At 37.9% G+C, this 23,011-nt stretch overlaps 2 protein-coding genes across 4 annotated transcripts in view; one reads left to right on the plus strand and one right to left on the minus strand.

Moving 5' to 3' along the window:
- LOC127807199 (LRR receptor-like serine/threonine-protein kinase EFR) overlaps nucleotides 1-23,011 on the plus strand; it is a 70,680-nt gene that overhangs the window by 35,145 nt on the left and 12,524 nt on the right. For 2 of the 3 annotated variants that reach the window (XM_052344870.1, XM_052344873.1), the window contains exon 1: nucleotides 95-1,136. In XM_052344870.1, the coding sequence (XP_052200830.1) occupies nucleotides 206-1,136 (931 nt within the window). In that variant the 5' untranslated portion in view covers nucleotides 95-205. Of the gene's footprint in view, nucleotides 1-94; nucleotides 1,137-23,011 lie in introns of those variants that run through there. The other variant, XM_052344872.1, reaches the window with a different exon arrangement.
- LOC127807202 (uncharacterized mitochondrial protein AtMg00300-like) lies at nucleotides 4,111-4,794 on the minus strand. Its single transcript, XM_052344878.1, has one exon. The coding sequence runs from the start codon at nucleotides 4,792-4,794 to the stop codon at nucleotides 4,111-4,113; it is 684 nt and encodes a 227-aa protein (XP_052200838.1).

The raw sequence follows: 23,011 nt of genomic DNA on the forward strand, positions 1-23,011 counted from the left end.
AGTTGAAGTTGGCGAGTATTAATTGCACTGTGCTGGCTATTACTAGCCAACCAGAAACCCCTCCCCCCCGGGGATTAATAGAGCTAGAACTGACAGTTGTTGACTTTTTGGCTGCTAAGGGAATTGGGTATATGATTTATAGACTTGCAGTCTCACCAATTCCTCATTCTTTCCCATTCACGAGGTTGAGGTTTCTGTAGAAATCATGGAGAAAACTAGTTTCTGCATTGCAGCTGTGGTGTTGGTGTTGGTGTTGGTGAATCATTCAACGTTTTGTTGCTTGGCTATGACTAACTTAACCACAGATCAGTCTGCTCTTCTTGCCTTCAAAACCCAAATCATCAGTTCATATCCCCACAATCTTTTGGCAGATAATTGGACCAGTTCTAGCTCGGTTTGCGACTGGTTTGGAGTCTCTTGTGGGATAGGCATAGGCCAACAGAAGAGGGTCGCTGCCTTGAATCTATCGGATATGGGTCTCACAGGCACCCTCCCTCCACAACTGGGTAATCTTTCATTCCTTGCCTTGCTTGACATTAGTTTCAACAGTTTTCATGGACCTATACCGGAGGAGTTGGGTCATCTGCATCGACTAAAAGATATTAATTTCGGGTACAACAACTTTAGCGGTGGTTTACCATCTTGGTTTAGTGCCTTACCACAACTACAGAACTTACTTCTCTACGAGAACAATTTCACAGGAAACATCCCAGCATCACTGTGCAACATTTCAAAGTTGGAGACATTGAATATTGGGTACAATCGTCTACAAGGAAAAATTCCACAAGAGATTGGTAATCTTTCCTATTTGAAATCAATGGATTTGAAATATAATGAGCTTACAGGTTTCATACCCGCTGCCATCTTCAGCATGTCATCTTTACAAGAGATTGATCTCACATCTAACAGCTTGGATGGTAGTCTACCAGTAAATATGTGTGATCATCTTCCTAGGCTCCGACGTCTTTATCTTTCCTTGAATCGCTTTGATGGACAGATTCCATCCGTTTTATATCAATGCAGGGATCTTCGGTATTTATCTTTGTTATCGAATGAATTCAATGGCAGCATACCTCGCGAAATTGGCAACGTGACCATGCTCAAGGTATTGTACATTGGATATAACAACTTAGAAGGTATGCCTTGAAATTTGAATAGTCCAGATGAGGTGTTTCTGAACTGACAAACTTGAAACTTGTTCACTTTTTATTTTTATCTATATATACTTTTTTCCTTGTGTGAAGGAACCCTAGTGGTACTCTACTTCCTTTTCCTTATTATAAAAATAATACCGGATTAGAATTGAGTCACACCTGATAATTTAAGAAAAATAATTAGACACAAATTTTACGTGGAGAACCCCCAAACAAATCAGGATAAAAACTACGGGCAAGGATAGAAGAATTTTCTATGAGAAATAATAGGAGTTATAACTTTTTCTTTAGATCACAAGAAGATAACAACAAAATAATCTTTCTTGAAAATAGGAGAAAACATTATTTTTTCTAACTCTATTTTTTTTCTCTCTCTAAAATTGAGAAGCTTAGATAAAAATTGGATGATTTGAGATGCTCAACAATGAGCTAGGGAGGCCAATTTATAGGCCTCCCTCAAGCGTGAAATGCGTTAGGTAGCAAACATGTTGCCTAACAAAGGTTGGCTCCCCACCTTTTAATATTTAACAATGGTTTGGCCATCTTCCAATTGCAATGCTTTGGCTAACTTTTCAACAATCTCCCACTTGAAGATTTGATTGAGCGTCAATCAATCTTCACACGTTTCTTTCTTCCCTGCCATTCCATGTTGCTTACATTTCTACCAAGCCACTAAAGGATCAACACCAAATCAACACCAAACAAACTTGTCAGTATTGACCGCTTTTGTCATGAAATCTGCTAGGTTGTCTTTTGTATGAATTTTCTACATATCCACTGTTCATTCTTCCACTTTCTCATGAACGAAGTGAAACTGAACTCGAATATGCTTTGTCTTTAAATGAAAAGCTGGATTTCTTGCAAGATGCAAGGCACTCTGACTGTCACATAACAGAGAAATCTTCTCATGTTTGTGCCCGAGTTCTTCCAATACCATCTTCAATCATACTGCTTCTTTACTAGCTTGTGTAGCCACTACATATTCTGTTTCTATTGTTGATGTGGCCACAACTGATTGCAGTTTTGAAACCCAGCTTACAGCTCTGCTAGTAGGTGCAAACACATATCCTGTAGTGGATTTGCTTTTGTCAAGATCACCTGCATAATCTGAGTCAACATATCCTCTGACAAAAAAATCTAATCCCCCATAACATAATGCAACATCTGTGGTTCCCTTAATGTATCTCAGGACCCTTTTCACGGCATTCCAATGCTCTCTACCAGGATTCGTCATAAATGGACTAACCACTCCCACTACATGTGCAATATTTGGTCTTGTACAGATCATAGCGAACATCAAACTTTCCATTGCTGATGCAAACAGTACTCGAGACATTTCTTTCCTTTCTGCTTCATTGCCGGGACTCATACCTGAGGATAACTTGAAATTAATAGGAAGTGGGGTAGAAATTGACTTACAGTATTGCATCTTGAAGCGTCACAAGATCTTCCTTAGGTAGTTCTTTTAAGAAAGCCAAATCTTTCTACTATTTCTGTCTCGATGAATTTGTATCCCTAGAATCTTGTTTTCCGGTCCCAAGTTCTTCATTTCAAATTCCCTGGCCAACTGTGCCTTCAATTCTTTAATACGATCTTTGTTGGGGCCTGCCACCAACATGTCGTTTATATACAACAACAAAATAATGTAATCACTTTCACCAAACCTCTTAAAATATGCACAAGGTCTGCATTAAGTCTGTTGTATCCAAGCCTCATAATGAAGGAATCAAATCTCTTATACCAACATCTCAGCGCCTGTTTGAGACCATATGGAGATTTGTTCAACCTGCAAACCAAGTTCTCTTTCTCTTTTTCTTCAAAACCTTCTGGTTGGAGCATATATATTTCTTCTTCAAGATCTCCATGAAGAAAAGTCATCTTCACATCTAGCTACTCTAGATATAGGTTAAATGTAACACACATAGCCAGGACTACTCGAATTGTAGTAATTCGAACAATAGGAGAATATATCTCATTGAAATCAATCCCTTCTTTCTGAGCATATCCCTTTACCACCAGTCTTGCACGATACCGCTCCACTTGATCATCACTATTACGCTTGATCTTATACATCCATTTGTTGCCAATGGATTTTCTTCCTTATGGTAACGACACAAGTTCCCAAGTCTTGTTCTTATGAAGAGCTTCAATTTCTTCCTGCATTGCTGCCATCCACTGAGATGCATCTGAATTGTTCATTATTTCTTAAAGAGTTGATGGCTCTCCATCCTCTGTTAGAAGACAGTATGCAACATTACTCTCCATAACATAATCCGAGTGCCAACTTGGTTGTCTTGTCAAGCGACTTGACTGGTGAATTTCTGGTGCCTCAAACACAACTGGTTCTTGTTCCTCATGCTTTGGTGTTGCTTCAGAAGAATCATTTTGTTCAGATTCATTTTCTACCTGTACCACTATAGTCTCTAGATTTTCTTTCACCCTGCTATCGTCACCTTTTTTTCTTTGTAGTTTATCTTCTACAAAGATAACATCACTGCTGACTATAACCTTACAGGCAGTGGGTTCCCGCAGGCGATACCTCTTCACTCCGTCAGCATACCCCAAGAATAAGCACTTCCTGGATTTTGGATCCAGCTTTATAGTTTCTTTGGCATTGTACACGTACACTGGACTTCCAAATATATAGAGGTTTGAATAATCAGCTTTCTTCCCAGTCCACATCTCCATCGGTGTCTTTAACTCAATTGCAATTGATGGGGCCTAATTTATCACATAACAGGCAATATTAACTGCTTTTGCCCAAAAAAAACTTTTTTAAGCCTACAGCTCCCAACATTGCTTTTGTTCTTTCTGACAAGGTTTTGTTCATCCGCTCTATCACTCCATTTTGTTGAGGAGTGTATGTCGTAGTGAACTATTTTTTAATGCCTTCCTGATTACATAATTCAACAAATTCATTGCTTGTATATTCTCCTCCATTATCTGTCCTTAGGCACTAGATTTTCTTTCTAGACTCAAGTTCCATCCGCGCTTTGTATACTTTGAAGACTGGAAACACATATGCCTTCCTCTTGATAGGATACACCCAACATCTCCTGAAATAGTCATCTATGAAGGACACAAAATACTTTGCTCCTCCCAGGGACGGAACTGGTGCTTGCCATACATAAGAGTGAACCAATTCTAGAATTTCTTTGCTTCTAGAATTTGATGTGTTGAACTTCAACCTATGCTGCTTACTTGTAACACAATATTCACAAAAGGGTAATAATACCTTTGTGAGACTCAGAAGTAGACTATGCTCCACAAGAATTTTCATTCCTTGTTCAGACATATGTCCAAGTTTCTGATGCCACACTATTGTAGATTTTTCACTTGGATTACTTGAAGCAACTGATGCTTCTCCTTCCAACAGAGTCTCTCCCTTCAACATGTATAATCTTGCTGTCACCTTTTCTTCCTTCAATAGTACAAGCGCTCCTCGAATCACTTTCATGATCCCTTTCTCAACCACAATTCTGCAGTCAAGTTCATCTAGTTGTCCTAAAGACAACAAATTCTTCCTCAGGCCTTCCACATGCTGCACTTCTCGAATAGTGCAAATTGTACCATCATGCAACTTCAACTTGATGGTTCCAATATCGACAATCTTTAAGGCATGATCATCGCAGCTGTACATAGATCCTTCAAAGACCGATTCATAATGATTGAACTATTCTCTTCGAGAGGTCATGTGAAATGAGGCTCCCGAGTCAATGAGCCATACATTAGCAAATCTTTTTCTACCTTCATAAGTTGTCAATGTTTCACAACACAATGCATCACCTTCTCCTGAGGTACTTGCTACATTTCCTTGAGGACTGGAATTTTTCTTGTTCAAATTCCAACAATCCTTCTTCAGGTGATCCTTTTTGCCACAATGGTAGCATTTTAGGTTCTTCTTACTTCTTGATTTTGACCTACCATGATTTTGACTCCCACTTGAGTCACGTTTCGTTGATCTCCCTCTTACCACCGTTAGTGCCTCTACTTGTTGCGAACTGGCCAACCTGTCTTCTATGCTTTTGCGCATATTTTCTTCTTCTAGAATAGTAGCTACAACATCATCGAAGACTAGAATTCTTGTCGTGGAAGTATTCGTCAGATTGATGATGAGTTGATCATACGAATCTGGTAGACTTTGAAGTAAAAGTTCAGCACGTTCATTTGTCTCTATTTTATACCCCAGAGATGTGAGTTGAGAAAATAGAATATTCAAAGTATTGATGTGCTCTGTCACCGAAGTAGCTTCTGACATCCATAGAGTATACAATTTCCTTTTAAGGAAAATCTTGTTGTGAAGTGTTTTGGCCTCATACAATTTTGTAAGATGATCCCAAATATCACTTGTTTTCTTCTCTTTGATGCTAGACAATATCTCATTTGCTAGTGCTAGATGAAGATTTGCAATAGCATTCCCATCCATCTCATTCCACTTGTCGTTATCTGTGAAGTCCCCCGGCTTATCACTGATGGCCACTAGGTAATTATCTTTTCTCAAGATAGCATTCATCTTCAATTTCCACAGTGAGAAATTTCTCCCATTGAACTTTTCAATCTCAAATTTTGTCGTCATTGCTTCTATCACGAACTAATTTGAGCACAAAAATAGCTCCCACTATTTCACGTGAACAGTAACCGTACGTATGAATAGTACCCCGTATACGTGAATAGTACCCAGTACCTTTACAAAAAAGTGATTAATAATCTAACTTATTTTCTAATGTGGAGGATCTACTTTTACAATGGCAACCACAGAGCATACGATAAGTAGATATCAACACCCAAATGTAGGCTCTGATACCACTTGTTGTAAAAATAACACCGGATTAGAGCAGGGTCGCAGCTGACAATTTGAGAAAAGTAATTGGACACACAGATTTTACGTGGAAAACTCCCAAACAAATCAAGGTAAAAACCACGGGTAAGGATAGAAGAATTCACTATGAGAAATAATAGGAGTTACAACTTTCCCTCTAGATCACAAGGAGATAACAACAAAATAATCTCTCTTGAAAATAGGAGAAAACACTATTTTCTCTAACTCTCTATTTTTTTCTCTCTAAAATTGAGAAGCTTGGACGAAAATTGGATGATTTGGGATGCTCAACAATGAGTTGGGGAGGCCAATTTATAGGCCTCCCTCACGTGTGAAATTCGTTAGGCAACAAGCATGAGTAGTAGCCAATTTGGCTGCTGCCTAAGAAAGGTTGGCTCCCTTCCTTTTAATATTTAACAATGGTTTGGCCATCTTCCAATTGCAATGCTTTGGCTGACTTTTCAACATTCTTTTGTGTTTCTCCTAAAAGCATGGTGGTGTTCTTATAAATGCTTTAATATTGGAGACGACACATCCTTTCAACAATAGCATTCGATTTCAAGCTTCTGTTTTCTTAAACCAAGCTTCTTTTGTTGTCCTCCTCAGTAAAAATTAAAAGCATCACATTGGATTTTCATTTTTGTATCACTTTTCCCTTTTACACCAGTAACTTTTGGATCCAATGCTAGATTTATTTATTGCTCTAGACTCTAATCTTTTGTAATTATCGAAAGATTCTTCATAATTATCAAGCTATAGTGCATGCTCTATTTTATCTCTTTGCAAATGGGATACAGAGAATGGATATAATTGAGTTTGGTGAGGCCAATTTATAGGCCTCCCCAACGCGTATTAGACGCGTTGTATAGTTCGTGGCTGCTCTTTTTCCTCTTTGTCTTCTTTTAAATTTTTCAAAAAGAAAGGCTGCCACCTACTCCTCCTTTTTTATTTTCAACAATCCCCCACTTGTAGATTTGATTAAGGATCATTCAATCTTCACATCATTCTTTCTTCCTTGTTATTTCCTGTTACTTATGTCTTTGCCAGACCACTAAAGGATTGACACCAAACAAATTTGTCAGTATTGACCGCCTTTGTCATGAAATCTGCTAGATTGTCTTTTGTATGAATTTTTTGCATATCCACTGTCCCGTCCTCCATTCTCTCACAAACGAAGTGGTATTAAACTCGAATGTGTTTTGTCTTTGAATGAAATGCTAGATTCCTCACCAGATGCAAGCACTTTGACTATCACAGAATATAAAAATTTTCTCTTATTTATGCCCAAGTTCCTCCAATACTACTTCTTTACTGGCTTGTGTAGCTACTACATATTCTACTTCTATTGATGTGGCCACAACTTACTACAGTTTTGAAACCTAGCTTACAGCTTCGCTAGCAAGTGTAAACACATATCTTGTGGTGGATTTACTTTTGTCAAGATGACCTACATAATCTGAGTCAACACATCCTTTAATAATAAAGTTTGATCCCCCATAACACAATGCAACACTTGTTGTCCCCTTTATGTATCTTAGGACCCTTTTCATAGCGTTCCAATGCTCTTTACCAAGATTCACCATATACCAACTAATCACTCCCATTGCATGTGCAATTTCTGGTCTTATACAAATCATAGCAAACATTAAACTTCTCACTGTTGATGCATACGGTACTCGAGACATCTCCAACCTTTCTACTTCACTACTAGGACTCATATTGGAGAATAACTTGAAATTAACAGGAAGTGGGGTAGAAATTGGTTTATAATCTTGCATGTTGAAGCGCCGCAAGACCTTCTTCAAATAATTTTTTTAAGAAAGCCATATCTTCCTAATATTTCTATCTCGGTGAATTTGCATCCCTAGAATCTTGTTTGCCGGTCCCAAGTCCTCAATTTCAAACTCCCTAGTTAACTGTGCCTTCAATTCTTTAATATGATCTTTGTTGGGTCTTATTACCAACATGTCGTCTACATAGAACAGCAAAATAATGTAATCATTTTCACCAAACCTCTTGAAATATGCACAAGGGTCTACATTAAGTCTGATGTATCCAAGGCTCATGATGAAGAAATCAAATCTCTTACCAACATCTTGGTGCCTTTTTGAGATTGTATAGAGATTTGTTCAACCTGCAAACCAAGTTCTCTTTTCCTTTTTCTTTAAAACCCTCTGGTTGAAACATATATATTTCTTCTTCAAGATCCCCATGAAGAAAAACAGTCTTCATATCTAGTTGCTCTAAATGCAGGTCAAGTATAGCACACATTGCCAGGACTACTCGAACTATAGTAATTTGAACAACATGAGAAAAAATTTCATTAAAATCAATCCATTCTTTCTGATCATATTCTTTTACCTCCAGTCTTGCACGATACCGCTCCACTTGATCATCACTATTATGCTTGATCTTATACACTCATTTGTTACCAATAGGCTTTCTTCCTTGTGGTAACGACATAAGTTTTCAAGTCTTGTTCTTATGAAGAGGTTCAATTTCTTTCTGCATTGCTGCCTCCACTAAGATGCATCTAAACATTTCATTGCTTCCTATCCTTTGTTAGAAGACAGTATGCAACGTTACTCTCCATAACATAATTTGAGTGCCAACCCGGTCGCATGTCAAGCGACCTTATCGATGAATTTTTTATGCCTCGAACAAAATTGGTTCTTATTCCTCATGCTCTCGTGTTGCTTCGAAATAATCCTTTTATTCAGATTCCTTTTCTACCTGTACCACTATAATCTCTGGATTTTTTTTCACCATGCTATCATCACCTTATTTTCTCTATAGTTTATCTTTTACAAAGATAACATCCTTGCTGACTATAACCTTGCGGGTAGTGGGATCCCATAAGTAATACCCCTTTACTCCATTAGCATACCCCAAGAATAAGCATTTCTTGGATTTTGGATACAACTTTGTAGTTTCTTATGCATTGTACATCACGTACACTGAACTTCCAAACACATAGAGGTTTGAATAATCAACTTTCTTCCTAGTCTACATCTCCATAAGTTTCTTTAACTCAATTGCAGTTGACAGGACCCGATTTATCACATAAAAAGCAGTATTAACTACTTCTACCCAGAAAGACTTTTCTAAACCTGCAATTCCCAACATTGCTCTTGTTTTTTCTAACAAGGTTCTATTCATCCGCTCTGCCACTTCATTTTGTTGAGGAGTGTATGTCGTAGTGAACTATCTTTTGATGTCTTCCTGATTACAGAATTCAGTAAACTCATTGCTAGTATATTTTCCTCCATTATCTGACCTCAATCACTTGATCTTCTTTTCAGATTCAAGTTTCACCCGTGCTTTGTATACTGTGAAGATTGGAAACACATATGCCTTCCTCTTGATAGGTTACACCCAACATCTCCCAAAATAGTCATCTATGAAGGACACAAAATACTTCACTCCTCCTAGGGACAGTACTGGTGCTTGCTATACATCAAAGTGAACCAATTCTAGAATTTCTTTGCTTCTAGAATTTGATGTGTTGAACTTCAACCTGTGCAGCTTACTTGTAACACAATACACACAAAAAAGGTAAGGATACCTTTGTGAGACCCGGAAATAGATTCTGTTCCACAAGGATTTGTATTCCTTATTTAAACATATGTCCAAGTTTCTAATGCCACATTGTTGTAGATCTTTCACTTGGATTACTTGAAGTAGCTGATGTTTCTTCTTCCAGCAAAGTCTCTCCCTTCAATATGTATAACCTTGCAGTCACATTTTCTCCATCTATTAGTACAAGCGCTCCTCGAATTACTTTCATGATCCCTTTCTCAACCACAATTTTGCAGTTAAGTTCATCCAGTTATCCTAAAGACAACAAGTTCTTCCTCAGGCCTTCCACATGCCACACTTCTCGAACGGTGTGAATTGTACCATCATGGAACTTTAACTCTATGGTTCCAATACTGACAATCTTTAAGGCATAATCATTACAGCTGTACACACAGATCCTTTAGAGACAGGTTCATAATGATGGAACTATTCTCTTATAGAGGTCATATGAAATGTGGTTCCAGAGTCAATGAACCATACATCAACAAATCTTTTTCTGCCTTCATAAGTCATTGCTGCTTCACAACATAGTGCATCACTTTCACTTGAGGTACTTGCTACATTTCCTTAAGGATTAAAATTTATCTTGTTCAAATTGTAGCAATCCTTCTTCAAGTGTCCCTTTTTGCCATAGTGGTAACATTTTAGGTTCTTCTTACTTCTTGCCTTTGACCTACTATGATTTTGACTCCCACTTGAGTCACGTTCCATTGATCTCTCTCTCACCACCATTAATGCCTTCGCTTGTTGTGAACTGACCAACCTATCTTCTTTGTTTTTGGGCCGATTTTCTTTTTCTAGAATCGTAGTTGCATTATCATCAAAGACTAGGATTTTCGTAGTGGAAGCATTTGTTAGATTGATGATGAGTTGATCATACAAATATGGTAGACTTTGAAGTACAAGTTCAGCACATTCATTTGTCTCTATTTTATAACCCGAAGATGTGAGTTGAGAAAATAGAACATTCAAAGTGTTGATGTGCTCCATCACCGAAGTAGATTCTGATATCCGTAGAGTATACAATTTCCTCTTAAGGAAAATTTTGTTGTGAAGTGTTTTGGGCTTATACAATTTTCTAAGATAATCCCAAATATCATTTTCCATTTGCCATTTTCTTCTCTTCTATGCTAGATAATATCTCAACTGTTTGTGCTAGATGAAGATTTGCAACAGTATTCTCGTCCATCTCATTCCACTTGTCGTTATTTGTAAAGTCCCCCGGCCTATCACTGATGGTCGCTAGGCAATTATCTTTTCTCAAGATAGCCTTCATCTTCAATTTCCATAATGAGAAATTTCCCTCGTTGAACTTTTTAATCTCAAATTTTGCTGCCATTGCTTTTATCACGAACTGCTTTGAGCACAAAATTAGCTCTCACTATTTTACATGAACAAGAATTGTGCGTGTGAATAATACCCCATATATGTGAATAGTACCCAATACTTTCCAAAGGGTGATTAACAATCTAATTTATTTTTTGAAGTGGAGGATCCACTTTTATAGTGGCAACCACAGAGCATATGATAAGTAAACATATACAAACACCCCAATGTAGGCTTTGATACCACACGTTTTAAAATAATACCGGTTTAGAGCAAACTTGCAGCTAATAATTTAAGAAAAATAATAATAATGAAGAAGAAAATTAGACACAGATTTTAAGTAGAAAACCAACAAATAAATTGGGATAAAAACCATAGGTAAGAACAAAAGAATTCACTATGAAAAATAATAAGATTTACAACTTTCTTTCTAAATCACAAGAAGATAACCACAACAATCTATTTTAAAAATAAGAGAAAACACTTTTAACTTTCTAACTCTCTATTTTATCTCTCTACAAATGGGATATTGAGAATGGATATAATTGAGTTTGGGGAGGCCAACTTATAGGCCTCCCCAACGTGTATTAGACGCATTGCATAGTCCTTGGCTACTCCTTTACCTCTTTGTTTTCTTTCAAAATTTTCAAAAAAAAGGCTGCCACCTACTCCTCCTCTTTACTTTCAACAAAAACTTAGTTTTTTCAAACCTTTATATGGCTACTTTATAATGTTTTGGTTCTAATGGCTATCAATTTGTTTGGATTTCTTCTAAACTAAGATGCCTTAGCTACCAATGTAAACCAAAATCCCAGAAGGATTCCTAGGCAAAGAGCAAGTTCAGAGGTAAGAACGATTGGTTGACCAAATACACAAGTTTGCACAGTTTGCTGAAAGTGCATAGCTAGTTTACATGTGATCCAAAAGAAAGGCTGCCTTGCCTGTTTTTGAACTTAACCTACAATAATCAAATCTCTACTTGATCATATCTGATGTGTAAAAATGCTTATCTAGACTAATTTCCATGCTCAAACACCCTCTCCTTTAGTACCAATTTTAGATTTGAGTCCATGTTTCTAGAACCATGTAGGTCTTACAACTGAATCCTTTCTAACCAAATCAAATGAAGTGAGAAGTTAGTTATTTGAATGCTACTATATCTATACACTGAGTAACATATAGTTCTCTCATATTAGTTTCTTATTGATAGCAATTTCTTCCAAAATTCTTTTACCTTTCAGTCCTTACCTCCCTCTACAAATCAAATTCCTAGAAGGAATCCTTAAGGGGTAAGATCAAATTCAGAGGTATGAAGGCATGGTCAAACTAAATAATGCATTTGGTTAATAAATTAGAGAAACTGGTGAAACATTCATCAAAGGAACCTCCAAAATGGGCTTAAACAAGAGAATACAACCAATCAAAGTAATTTACCAGAAAGTAAAACATAGTAAGTGGAAAGCCACTGACTTCCTGGAAGTTTCAATCTCAATTACCTTAGAATTTCTTTAGTAGAGAAAACAACAAGATAAACCCTTTCCTCTTGTCAACAAAGCAGAGAAGTGGAACGAGAATAATAGCCTCATTGATCTATCTATTATTGAGATTTCAACCTTTAAATAGTACCCCTAAAACTAATACATCAATATTACAAAAATACCATTGTTCAACAACAACAACTAGAAAAGAAATAACAAAAAACAAAATACAAATTAACAACAATTAAAATGCTAATATACAAAGCTCCAAAGTAAAGTACAATGAATTAAAAAATCCAAATACTTTGTGTGGCGCCCTCACCTTTAAGTACCCTAGCTCAGGGACCTAAGGAGGAAGTGTTAATAAGGATGGTACCTGCCACTCACATAAACAGAAATGTCAAACAAATGAACTGGAAACCCCCAATAAGGGTACATAAATTACATACATATATGTGGCAAATCTGTGTACATTAGGGTCATATATACATAATAAATCTCAAAATACACTGATTTGACCCATACATAACAAAACAGCGGAAGCTGACATCAAAAGAAGCCCTGAACTCTGGACTACTCTATACACGTCTAAGCTCAGCTCTCAGACTCCACTAGGCCCCGCATCCACTCTATCCTTGCCCTTTCCTGGAATGACACAAGCAAAGTGAGCCACAAGGCCCAACAAGCAATATAAAATAACTGCAAGCTGGAATAACTGACTTGAAACATAAGATGGTGAGACATGAAAAAGATAACTAAATTTCACGCATCGCATATCTGAAATATACCATACTCATGGAAAGCTAAAACCCACTAAATACTGGCATGAGCCATGATATCACATGCAATATACTACTAACACCCACAATAAACTGACATGGGGCTCTGTAATGTCATGCAATTGAAACATAACTCATGCTTATATAATAAATACATAATCAGGATGCATGCAATACATAAATAACCTCCAGAGCCAATAAGCCCTGCACTAATTTGATCTGTGGGGTTCACATACCACACAAGCCTGGCCCCTAATAACCCATCAGTTGACTGACATGTGTATGCCCCAGCGGAATAATCCGCAGCATGCTTTACCCACTCAACGCAAAATATAGGCGTACTAATCTTGATAATAATAATCCATGAATAAACCCATGCTTTCACACCTCATCGTGAACCCATGTATGTATAGTAATCTTAAACTTTAACCATGCATTTAATCATACTTAAATAAGATAGCATGCTCTAATCATGTAAAATGCTCCATAAAATACCTCATATAATTCTCTTGCATTTATATAAATCATACGTGTAATGCATAGTCGAATCTGAAGATTCTCGTGAAGCATATTCGGACATGGGAGCATTATTTAAAAAAAATGAAAGTTGGACAGTTTTGACATCCCTCGGTATTTTGGGCATAACTCTGTCATCTGAACTCCGATTGATTTGATTCAAGATGATATGAAAATAAAAGAGGAATATCTAAAACTTTCGTGTTTTAAGTTTTGAGATATTCGGACTGTAACAGGGTCAAAATTGAGCTGAAAAGTGAAAATAGAGTGCTAGAATTGACTGTAATTTTACTGTTCATCATCCTCTTGGCGAAACCGACTTTAAAACTCCGCCAACTCTGAAACCCTATCAAAAATAGCATCATCCCTAATGAAATAGTGGTAAACAAGACCCCTTGGACCTATTACAATGAAGTTTAACCACAAAACGAGATCAAACGAAGCTTTTGATACAAAATGATATATTTATATATACATATGTATAACTGGAAAAACATGGCTATATGGATGAGGATGATTGCCTTTTCTTGCTTCTAACTTGATGATAAACCATCTAAGCTTGTTTTTCCACTGCCCTTGCTTGCTAACTCTTGAAGAGACAAAGAAACAAAAATTCCCAAAAACTCTCTGCTTCCTGCGCGTATTCCTTCCTCTGATGGCAAAAAATATCACCACTTCTTCATCTCTCTCTTAAATGAATACATACACATGGACTCTTTGGCTGCAAATAATTCACATGCAATGATTCCAAAAGCAGTAATCTCATGTGCTTGGTAATAGACTTCAGATTATAGATTACAGGAAAAGAAAAGAATTGAGGAGAATATAAACTATTATTATAAATGAAATGTACAAGCCTATAAATACAAAGGAGCTGGGATTTACAAGGAAACTAGAGTCATCTAATTACATTAAATTAGCCCATAATTCTATGAAAGTGATATATATACAATTACAGTTAGTCAGCCTATAATTACATGTGACCCTAAGAATTTGGTGTGATTGTCTTGCTGTCATTGTTTCCTATTTCATCATGCCCCCGCAAGCGCAAGGGTCCTGATAGGACACTCAGCTTGGACCGATGGAGGAGAAAGGATTGTCGAGCTAATGGCTTGGTAAGAGAATCGGCCAGTTGGTCAGCAGAGTGAACGTGAGAGATCCGAAGAATATTGTGCGAAACTTGATCTCGCACAAAATGGAAGTCAAGTGCAATATGCTTCATGCGGAAATGAAAGACAGGATTTGAGCACACGTAGGTGGCACCAACATTGTCACAGTAGATGGTGGGAGTGTTTGGAATAGAGACTCCAAGTTTAGTGAAAATGTTGGATACCCAATTTACTTCGGTCATGGTAGCTGCAATGGCCCTATACTCAGCCTTAGTAGAAGAGCGAGCAATGGTCGACTGTTTCTTAGAGCTCTAGCTAATAGGATTGGATCCTTGAAACACAACATAAGTAGAAGTGGAGTGTCGAGTGTTGGCATCATCGGCCCAATCTGCATTGACAAAGGCATGAAGAGTTAAGGAAGACTTGGAAGAGATGAAAAGACCAAGATTGGAGGTGCCTTTAAGATAGCGAAGAACTCGCTTGACGACCAGCCAGTGATTTGTCATCGGCCGATGCATAAATTGAGCGAGCTTGTTAACTATATAACTAATATCTAGTTGGGTGAGAGAAAGATATTGAAGAGACCCAAGCACTTGACGAAACTCCATAGGATCATGACTAGGAGTGCCATCTTCAAGAACCAAGGTAGTGGATGGAAAGATGGGCGTGCTTACTGCCTTTGCATCATGCATCCCTGTCTTGTGAAGAAGATCAAAGATATATTTTTGTTGAGAGAGAAAGAGACCATGAGAGGAACGAATAGCTTTCACACCCAAAAAGTAGCTGAGAGTACCAAGTTCTTTTAGGGAGAACCGATTGGATAGGTGGCGAGTGAGCCGGTGAAGAACGGGCAGAGAATTCCCTGTGACAATAATATCATCCACATAGACTAACAAATAGAGTATATGAGATCCAGATGAATAAATGAATAGGGAAGTATCACTACGGGAGTTTTTAAACCCATAATGAAGAAGAAATGAGCGAAGCTCATTATACCATGCCCAAGGAGCTTACCGAAGACCATATATTGCTTTATGTAATTTGCAGACATAGGAAGGATGTTTTGAGTCCAAAAATCCTAGAGGTTGCTACATATAGACACAATCAGATAGAGTGCCCTGCAAAAACACATTATTGACATCCAACTGATTCAAGTTCCAACCGCGAGTGACTACAAGTGTAAGGACTAGGCAGATAGTAGTCAGTTTCACAACAGGGCTAAAGGTTTCTGTGAACTCAATGTCAGGACACTGGTGAAAGCCCTTGGCTACAAGGCGTGCCTTATAACAAGATATAGAGGCATCTGGATTTTGTTTAACCCGGAAGACCCATTTACACCCGATAACATTTTGTGCACGTAGCATTATTTTTGAGGGCTAGAATTTTTGCTTCCATGGCTTCACGCCATTAGGAATGGCGGACAGCTTGGTTGAAGGTAGCTGGAGTGGCTATGGTGTGTAGAGAGATGATTTTTTTTGGTTTGAATATGTTGTTCTGTGACTGGGTTTGGATGCGATGAGGTGGGGATGGTATGGGGGTGAGTGAGGCAGGTGAAGGTAGTTCCGAGTCTGGTGAAGAAGAGATTGAGGGTAGGTGAGATGAGTGGGGAGAAGTTAAAGGGGATACCTGAATGGGAGACTTGGCCGGCGCAACTGTTAAGGAGCGAAATTGGATGGTTGGAATTATTTTTGGGGACGAGGAGGGCACAAAATGTGGGGAAGAAGAGGAGGCAGAGGTAGATGTAGTGTCAGAAGGTGTTTTGAAAAATTTGAGTTGATAGTGGGAAAGATTTTGAGATGTTAAGGAAAGATCATTCGAGTTCTGAACTTTGTAAGGGAAGATGTATTCTAGAAAGATGACATGCCTAGAGATGAAGATGCGATTGGATTTAAAATCAATGCAGAGATATGAGTGATAGGACGGTGAGAATCCGAGATATACACATGGTTGAGACCGGAGTTCGAGTTTATGTCTATTGTACGGTTTAAGCCAAGGATAGCACAGACAATCAAATACTCGAAGAGAGGTGTATTTGGGTTGATCACCAAATAGCTTGTGATATGGATTGTCATGGTTTAGAACTAGGGTTGGCATACGGTTAATCAGGTATGTAGCATATTGAAAGGCATAGTTCCAAAAACGCAAAGGCACAGCTACAGTGTAGAGTTGAGTAAGTCATGTTTCTACAATGTGACGATGCTTGCGTTCTACCGAGCCAACGTGTTCTAGAGTATATGGTGGTGAGGTTGAGTGTTGAATGTCGTGTTTTGCTAGAATGTGAGACATGGCTTTGTATTCTCCACCTCCATCAGTGTAAACTGTTTGTATCTTGGTGTTAAAGAAATTTTCAACGAGAGCTTTAAAATTTTCAAAGATGGTGGTCACATCGGATTTGAATTTAAGTGGAAACAACCATGTGTATTTTGTGTAGTAATCAACAAATAGAATGTAAAATCGAAACTGTCCAAAAGAAGTCACTGGGGTTGGTCCCCAAACATCATAATAGAGAACTTGAAGAGGTCTAGTACAGTTTAAAGATGAAATACCAAAAGATAATTTGTGACTTTTGTTGCACAAGCAAGAGTCACAATGAGAGACAGAATTGGAAACAGAAATGTTATTATTTGAAAGAATATTTTTCTGAATTTCAAAGGATGGATGTCCAAGGCGTTGGTGCCATAACTAAGAGGAAGATGCAAGCGACGTGAATGGTTGAGAAGTGGATGATGAGTTTAGTGTTGGTATTGGCCATTCATATAGGTTGCGCCTACTCCGGCCTCGCGCCAAGGATGCCCCCGTATTCAGATCCTTCACAACAAAATGGTTAGGAAAAAATTCAATAGAGGTGTTATTGTTTTTGCAAAATTGAGACACTGATATAAGATTTTTTTTTATAAGTGGTGCACACAAAACATTATCAAGTGTAAAAGAGGTAACCGGAGATTCAACCAGGGTAGATCCAGTGTGAGTAATAGGAATTTCATTACCATTACCGACGACAATGTCCTTGTTGCCAACATAGTCAGAGTGTGCTGAGAGATTCTGTAGATCTGATGTGATATGATGGGTTGCTCCCGAATCCAAGATCCAATTTTTGTTGCCTAACTGATCTGTTGTTCTCTCGGCCAGATTGATGTTGGGTCTTGGCGAATAAGATGATGGTTGTGGGCATGACTAGCAGAACTTTGCACTATGTCCAGGCTGATCACATTGTTGATAAACAATTATAGATTGATTTTGATAGCCAAAGTTCTGATTATTACCCCTATGATAGGGATTAGTGTTACGGTTGGCATGTTGCTGGCTTCGGTTGAAGGGATTTTGATTTGTATTCATCTGATAATTGTAGCGTTGGTTTGACTGATTGTTGTATCCTCCACGTGATGCTCCACGCCCACTACCACGACCTCTGGTATTGTTCCTTCTTTGACTAAATTGGGCCGATATTTGTACTTCTTGTTCCTTCGATTCTCCGTGGTTTTGAATCAACTCTTCATCAATGAGTTTGTCAAACAGATCTTCATAGGAAATAGGGGAGTCACACATCCTAACAGCCGCTGTTAATTCCTTATATTCGTCTCCGAGGCCATTTAGAGTGTAGGACACAATCTGAGCAGTATTAAGAGGATGTCCAATAATAGCTAAGTCATCGACAATACCTTTGATGCAGTTCATGTAAGCAGTTACAGACTTTCCTTCCTTTTTGATAGTCATGAGGGAATTCAGTAAGGAGAGCATCCTTGTGGTTGAGCGATTGGCAAAGCTTGTCTCAAGTTTGTTCCACGCATCTGCAGAGGTGGAACAATTATTTATAATTGGGCTGACATAACTCGTGACTTTTGCTTGAATTCCCAGAAGCACGAGTCTATCTTGACGGGTCCAAAGTGTGTACCCAGGGCCGTCTTTTGCTGGACAGGGGTGCGACCCATCAATGTAGCCCAACAATCTATAGCTGAACAATAGATTAGTCATTTGAGACTTCCAAGAAGCAAAGTTGGTTCCATCCTTAGCTAATTTGAACGAGATTTGAGATGAAGCATTGAGGGATATGAGATTATTTGTAATTGGGAGAGGAGTCTCTGCAATAGTGTTGTTTGCGCCTGGAGTTGAAATAATCGGTTCCTTTCCAAGTTCAAGACTGGTATTAGATGTAGCAGAGTCAGACGAGTTGCTCATGGTTAAGGGATAAAAGCTGTGGGAGAGAGATTAATTTTAAGATGGGAGAGCAGGGAATACGACTGGAGATATGAGGGAAGGATCGATTCTATCTTTTCGATAGAGGCTCTGATACCATAATAGACTTCAGATTATAGATTATAGGAAAAGAAAAGAATTGAGGAGAATATAAACTATTATTATAAATGAATTGTACAAGCCTATAAATACAAAGCTGTGATTTACAAGGAAACTGGAATCATCTAATTACACTAAATCAGCCCATAATTCTATGAAAGTGATATATATACAATTACAGTTAGTCAGCCTACAATTAGTGTGATCCTGAGAATTTGGTGTGATTATCTTACTATCATTGTTTCCTATTTCATCACTTGGAAGCATTTAGAAGTTGGAAGAAGGAACTTGGCTGCCAACTCACACGCACTAATCTCTACCTCCACACAATTAAACCCACATCACTTATATATTATAACACGTACACCACACTGCCATCCAAATACATACACCACATAATTAACTTAATAACATAATTTATTTATTTAACAATCTCCACATATTACATAAATCACCATATACTGTTACATTAGATATCACAATATTTCTGGGGCGTTACACTCTGTTACACCCCCTCAAGATGGACCATGAGGATTGAGGATGGCCATCTTGGACAATAATGGAGAAAGCTGGGAACGAGGCAGAGCCTTAGTAAACATATCTGCCAACTAATGGTGAGATCGAATAGGAAGAAGCTTGACCTGACTAGCTAATACTTTGCCACGAACAAAATGGTAATCAAGCTCTATATACTTGGTGTGTTCATGGAAGACCGAATTAGTAGCAATATGAATAGCAGCTTGATTATCACAAAATAGGAGAGCAGGAAGAGAAACAGAAACTTGGAAATCCAACAAAAGCTGGGTAATCCAAGTGAGTTCACTAGCAGTGGAGGCTAAGGCATGATACTCAGCTTCAGTTGAGGAACGAGATATAATAGCTTGCTTTTTAGAATGCTAGGATACCAAACAATCACCAAGAAACACACAATAACCCTTGATTGAACGTCTAGTATCTTAACAAGAAGCCCAATCGACATTTGAGAAAGCTTGAAGCTACATAGAGGATGTTGCCGAAAAAAATAAACCCTAGCCAAGGGCAACCTTAAGGTATTGCAGCAGGTGATATACAACAGCAAGATGGGATTTTCGAGGGCTGGACACAAACTGACTAAGTTTGTGAACCCCAAAAGTAATATCCGTCCGTGAAATGGTAAGATATAGCAACTTGCCTATCAATCTATGATAAAGTGAAGGATCCTCAAGCAAATCACTATCAGAAGCACTAAGTTTCAGATTGGGTATCATAGGCAGAGAAACGGGCTTACTAACCAAGAGAACTGAATCTTCCAACAATTGCAATGTATAATGTTGCTGAGAAAAGAATATACCCTTTTCGGATTGAGCAATCTCTAAGCTAAGAAAATATCTCAATTTTCCAATATCCTTAATTTTGAATTGGCTGTGGAGAAACAACTTAAGATCATTTATAGCTATAAGATTAGGGCCTGTAAAGATGATATCATCCACATATACCAAAAGAGCCATAAAAGAAGAGCCCGTGCCCTTAGTAAACAATGAATGATCAGATTTGGACTATACAAAACCAAATTGAAGGAAGGCATTGGAAAATTTGGAAAACCACTGTCTTGAAGCCTGTCTCAAGCAAAAAATGGACTTATATAACCGACAAACTAATTTCTCCCCTTCTGATCCAACCGGGCCAGGAGGCCTATATCCAAGAGGCAATTCCATATACATTTCTTCAAAAAGATCCCCATTAAGAAAAGAGTTGTTCACATCTAATTGTACAAGAGACCCCCTATTCATAGCAGCAAGAGCCAACAAAATTTTCACAGTGACCAACTTCGCTACAAGGGACAAAGTGTCCGCAAAATCTAGGCCTTCTTGTTGGGTATATCCTTTTGCAACCAAGCGAACCTTGTGTCCAGGGGCGGATCCAGAAATCTATGTAGGGACAGGCTAAAATTTTTTTTTTAGATATAAAATTACAAATCACAAATTTTGGGGTGGGCTGAAATTTTTTTTAACTGAATTATTAGTAAAATTTATTATTTTTTACATTAAAAAATTAATTTTTATATTAAAAAAATATTTTTAATTGTGAAGCCCAGGGCAGCTCACGCATGCATCCGCCCCTACTTGTGTCTCTCTATAGACCCATCAAACTTGCATTTGATTTTATAAACCCATTTACACTCAATGGCATGCTTGTGAGGAGGCAAAGAAGTGATTGTCCAAGTGTGGTTGAGATGCATAGCATCTAACTTAGCTTTCATGGCATCTCTTCAATGGGCATGGTGAACAACTTGATGATAGAATTGAGGCTCAAAATCAATTGATACTTGAAGGAGAAAAGAGCTATGAGCAGGAAAAAATATTTGAATAAGAAAGATATTGAGATAAGGGATAAGGACTGTTTGTTGAATGAGGTGTCTTATGAGAGAGAAGGCTGCAATGAAAATCCTGAAGGTATGTAGGGGGTTTAACCACCCTAGTACCCTAGTAGACCTACGAACAAGAATGATAGGAGCAGGATTAGGCAAAGAAGGGGAAACAGGATTGATTGTAGGGAAATCTGAAGAAACAGTGGGCAATGTAGCAAGAGAGAAGGCAAGTCAGTAGCTGGAATTGGGAGTGCCAAATTAGAAAAAAAAGGTCAACCATTTCATCATGAGGAGTGACAGAATAAAAAGGAAAAATGTGCTCTTGAAACTGCACATCTCGAGAAATTAAGATGGATTTGGTGTGAAGATCATAAAGTTTGTAGCCTTTAATATTTGGAGGATAACTAAGAAAAATGAAAGCAGTGGCCCTAGGATGAAATTTTAACCTATGAAAATGCAATGTGGAGGCAAAAACAAAGGCTACCAAACACTCGAAGAGAGGCATAATCAACTGGTGATTGATATAACAGTTGATAAGGTGTTTTGGAATGCAAGAGAGGAAAAGAGGTTTTATTTATCAAGAAAGTGGCAGTGAGAGTGCAATCACCCCAAAACTAAATGGGAACCCTAGACTGGAAAAAAAAGTGCTCGTGCCACATTTAAAAGATGCTGATGTTTCCTTTCAACCATTGAATTTTGTTCAAACCTCTCAACACATGAAAACTGGTGTATAACTCATTTAGAGGCAAAATAATCAGCAAATTTAAGTTCAAGAGCATTATCTGACCTAAACCTTTTAATGACCGTATTGAATTGAGTCTCAACCAAAGAAAAAAAACTTAGGGATAATGTCCTTAGCTTCGGATTTATGTCTCATAAGGAAAACCCAAGTGTATCTCATGCAATCATCAACCAAAGTCGGGTAATACTTATATCCAGCATAGGTAGGCACATGATAGGGACCCCAAGTGTCATAATGAATCAAATCAAAAACATTCTATGATAGATGATTATGAGATATAAAAGACAGTCTCCTTTGTTTAGCCAAGGGACAAACAGAACCTAAATCCTGATCAATATTATTGAATTGAAGTTGAGACTTTATTGAATCCAATCTTTTGAAAGAAAGATGCCCTGGCTTCTTATGCCAAGTAGTCTTACTAACACGAGCTACTATGGCTACAGGAATCCAAAAATATACTACTCCAGAAATGACATCCAAGATATGTAATCCATCAATCAACTCAGCCTTGCCAATCATCTTCAAAGTGTGTGTATCCTGTATTATACAAGCATGAGAGGTAAAATTGAGACTCATGGAATTTTGCCTTACTAATGCACTCACTAAAATGAGGTTAAACTTAAAATGAGGCACTTATAGGACATTGTCCAACACTATATGTGAGGCAAGCTTAACATGGCCCATATATTGAACTAAAATCTGTGTGTGGTCAGGTAAAGTAACATAAGCATCCTAAATAGGCTTTAACTCAACAAAAGATGCATGATTATAACACACATGACTTGTGGCTCTAGAGTCCAACACCCAATGATTAGGATTACTAAGCAATGAACTGATATTGACATAAAGACAAGTACCTGATGCTTGAC

This window comes from Diospyros lotus, chromosome 8, assembly GCF_014633365.1.
Source record: "Diospyros lotus cultivar Yz01 chromosome 8, ASM1463336v1, whole genome shotgun sequence".
Classification (NCBI taxonomy): Eukaryota; Viridiplantae; Streptophyta; class Magnoliopsida; order Ericales; family Ebenaceae; genus Diospyros; species Diospyros lotus.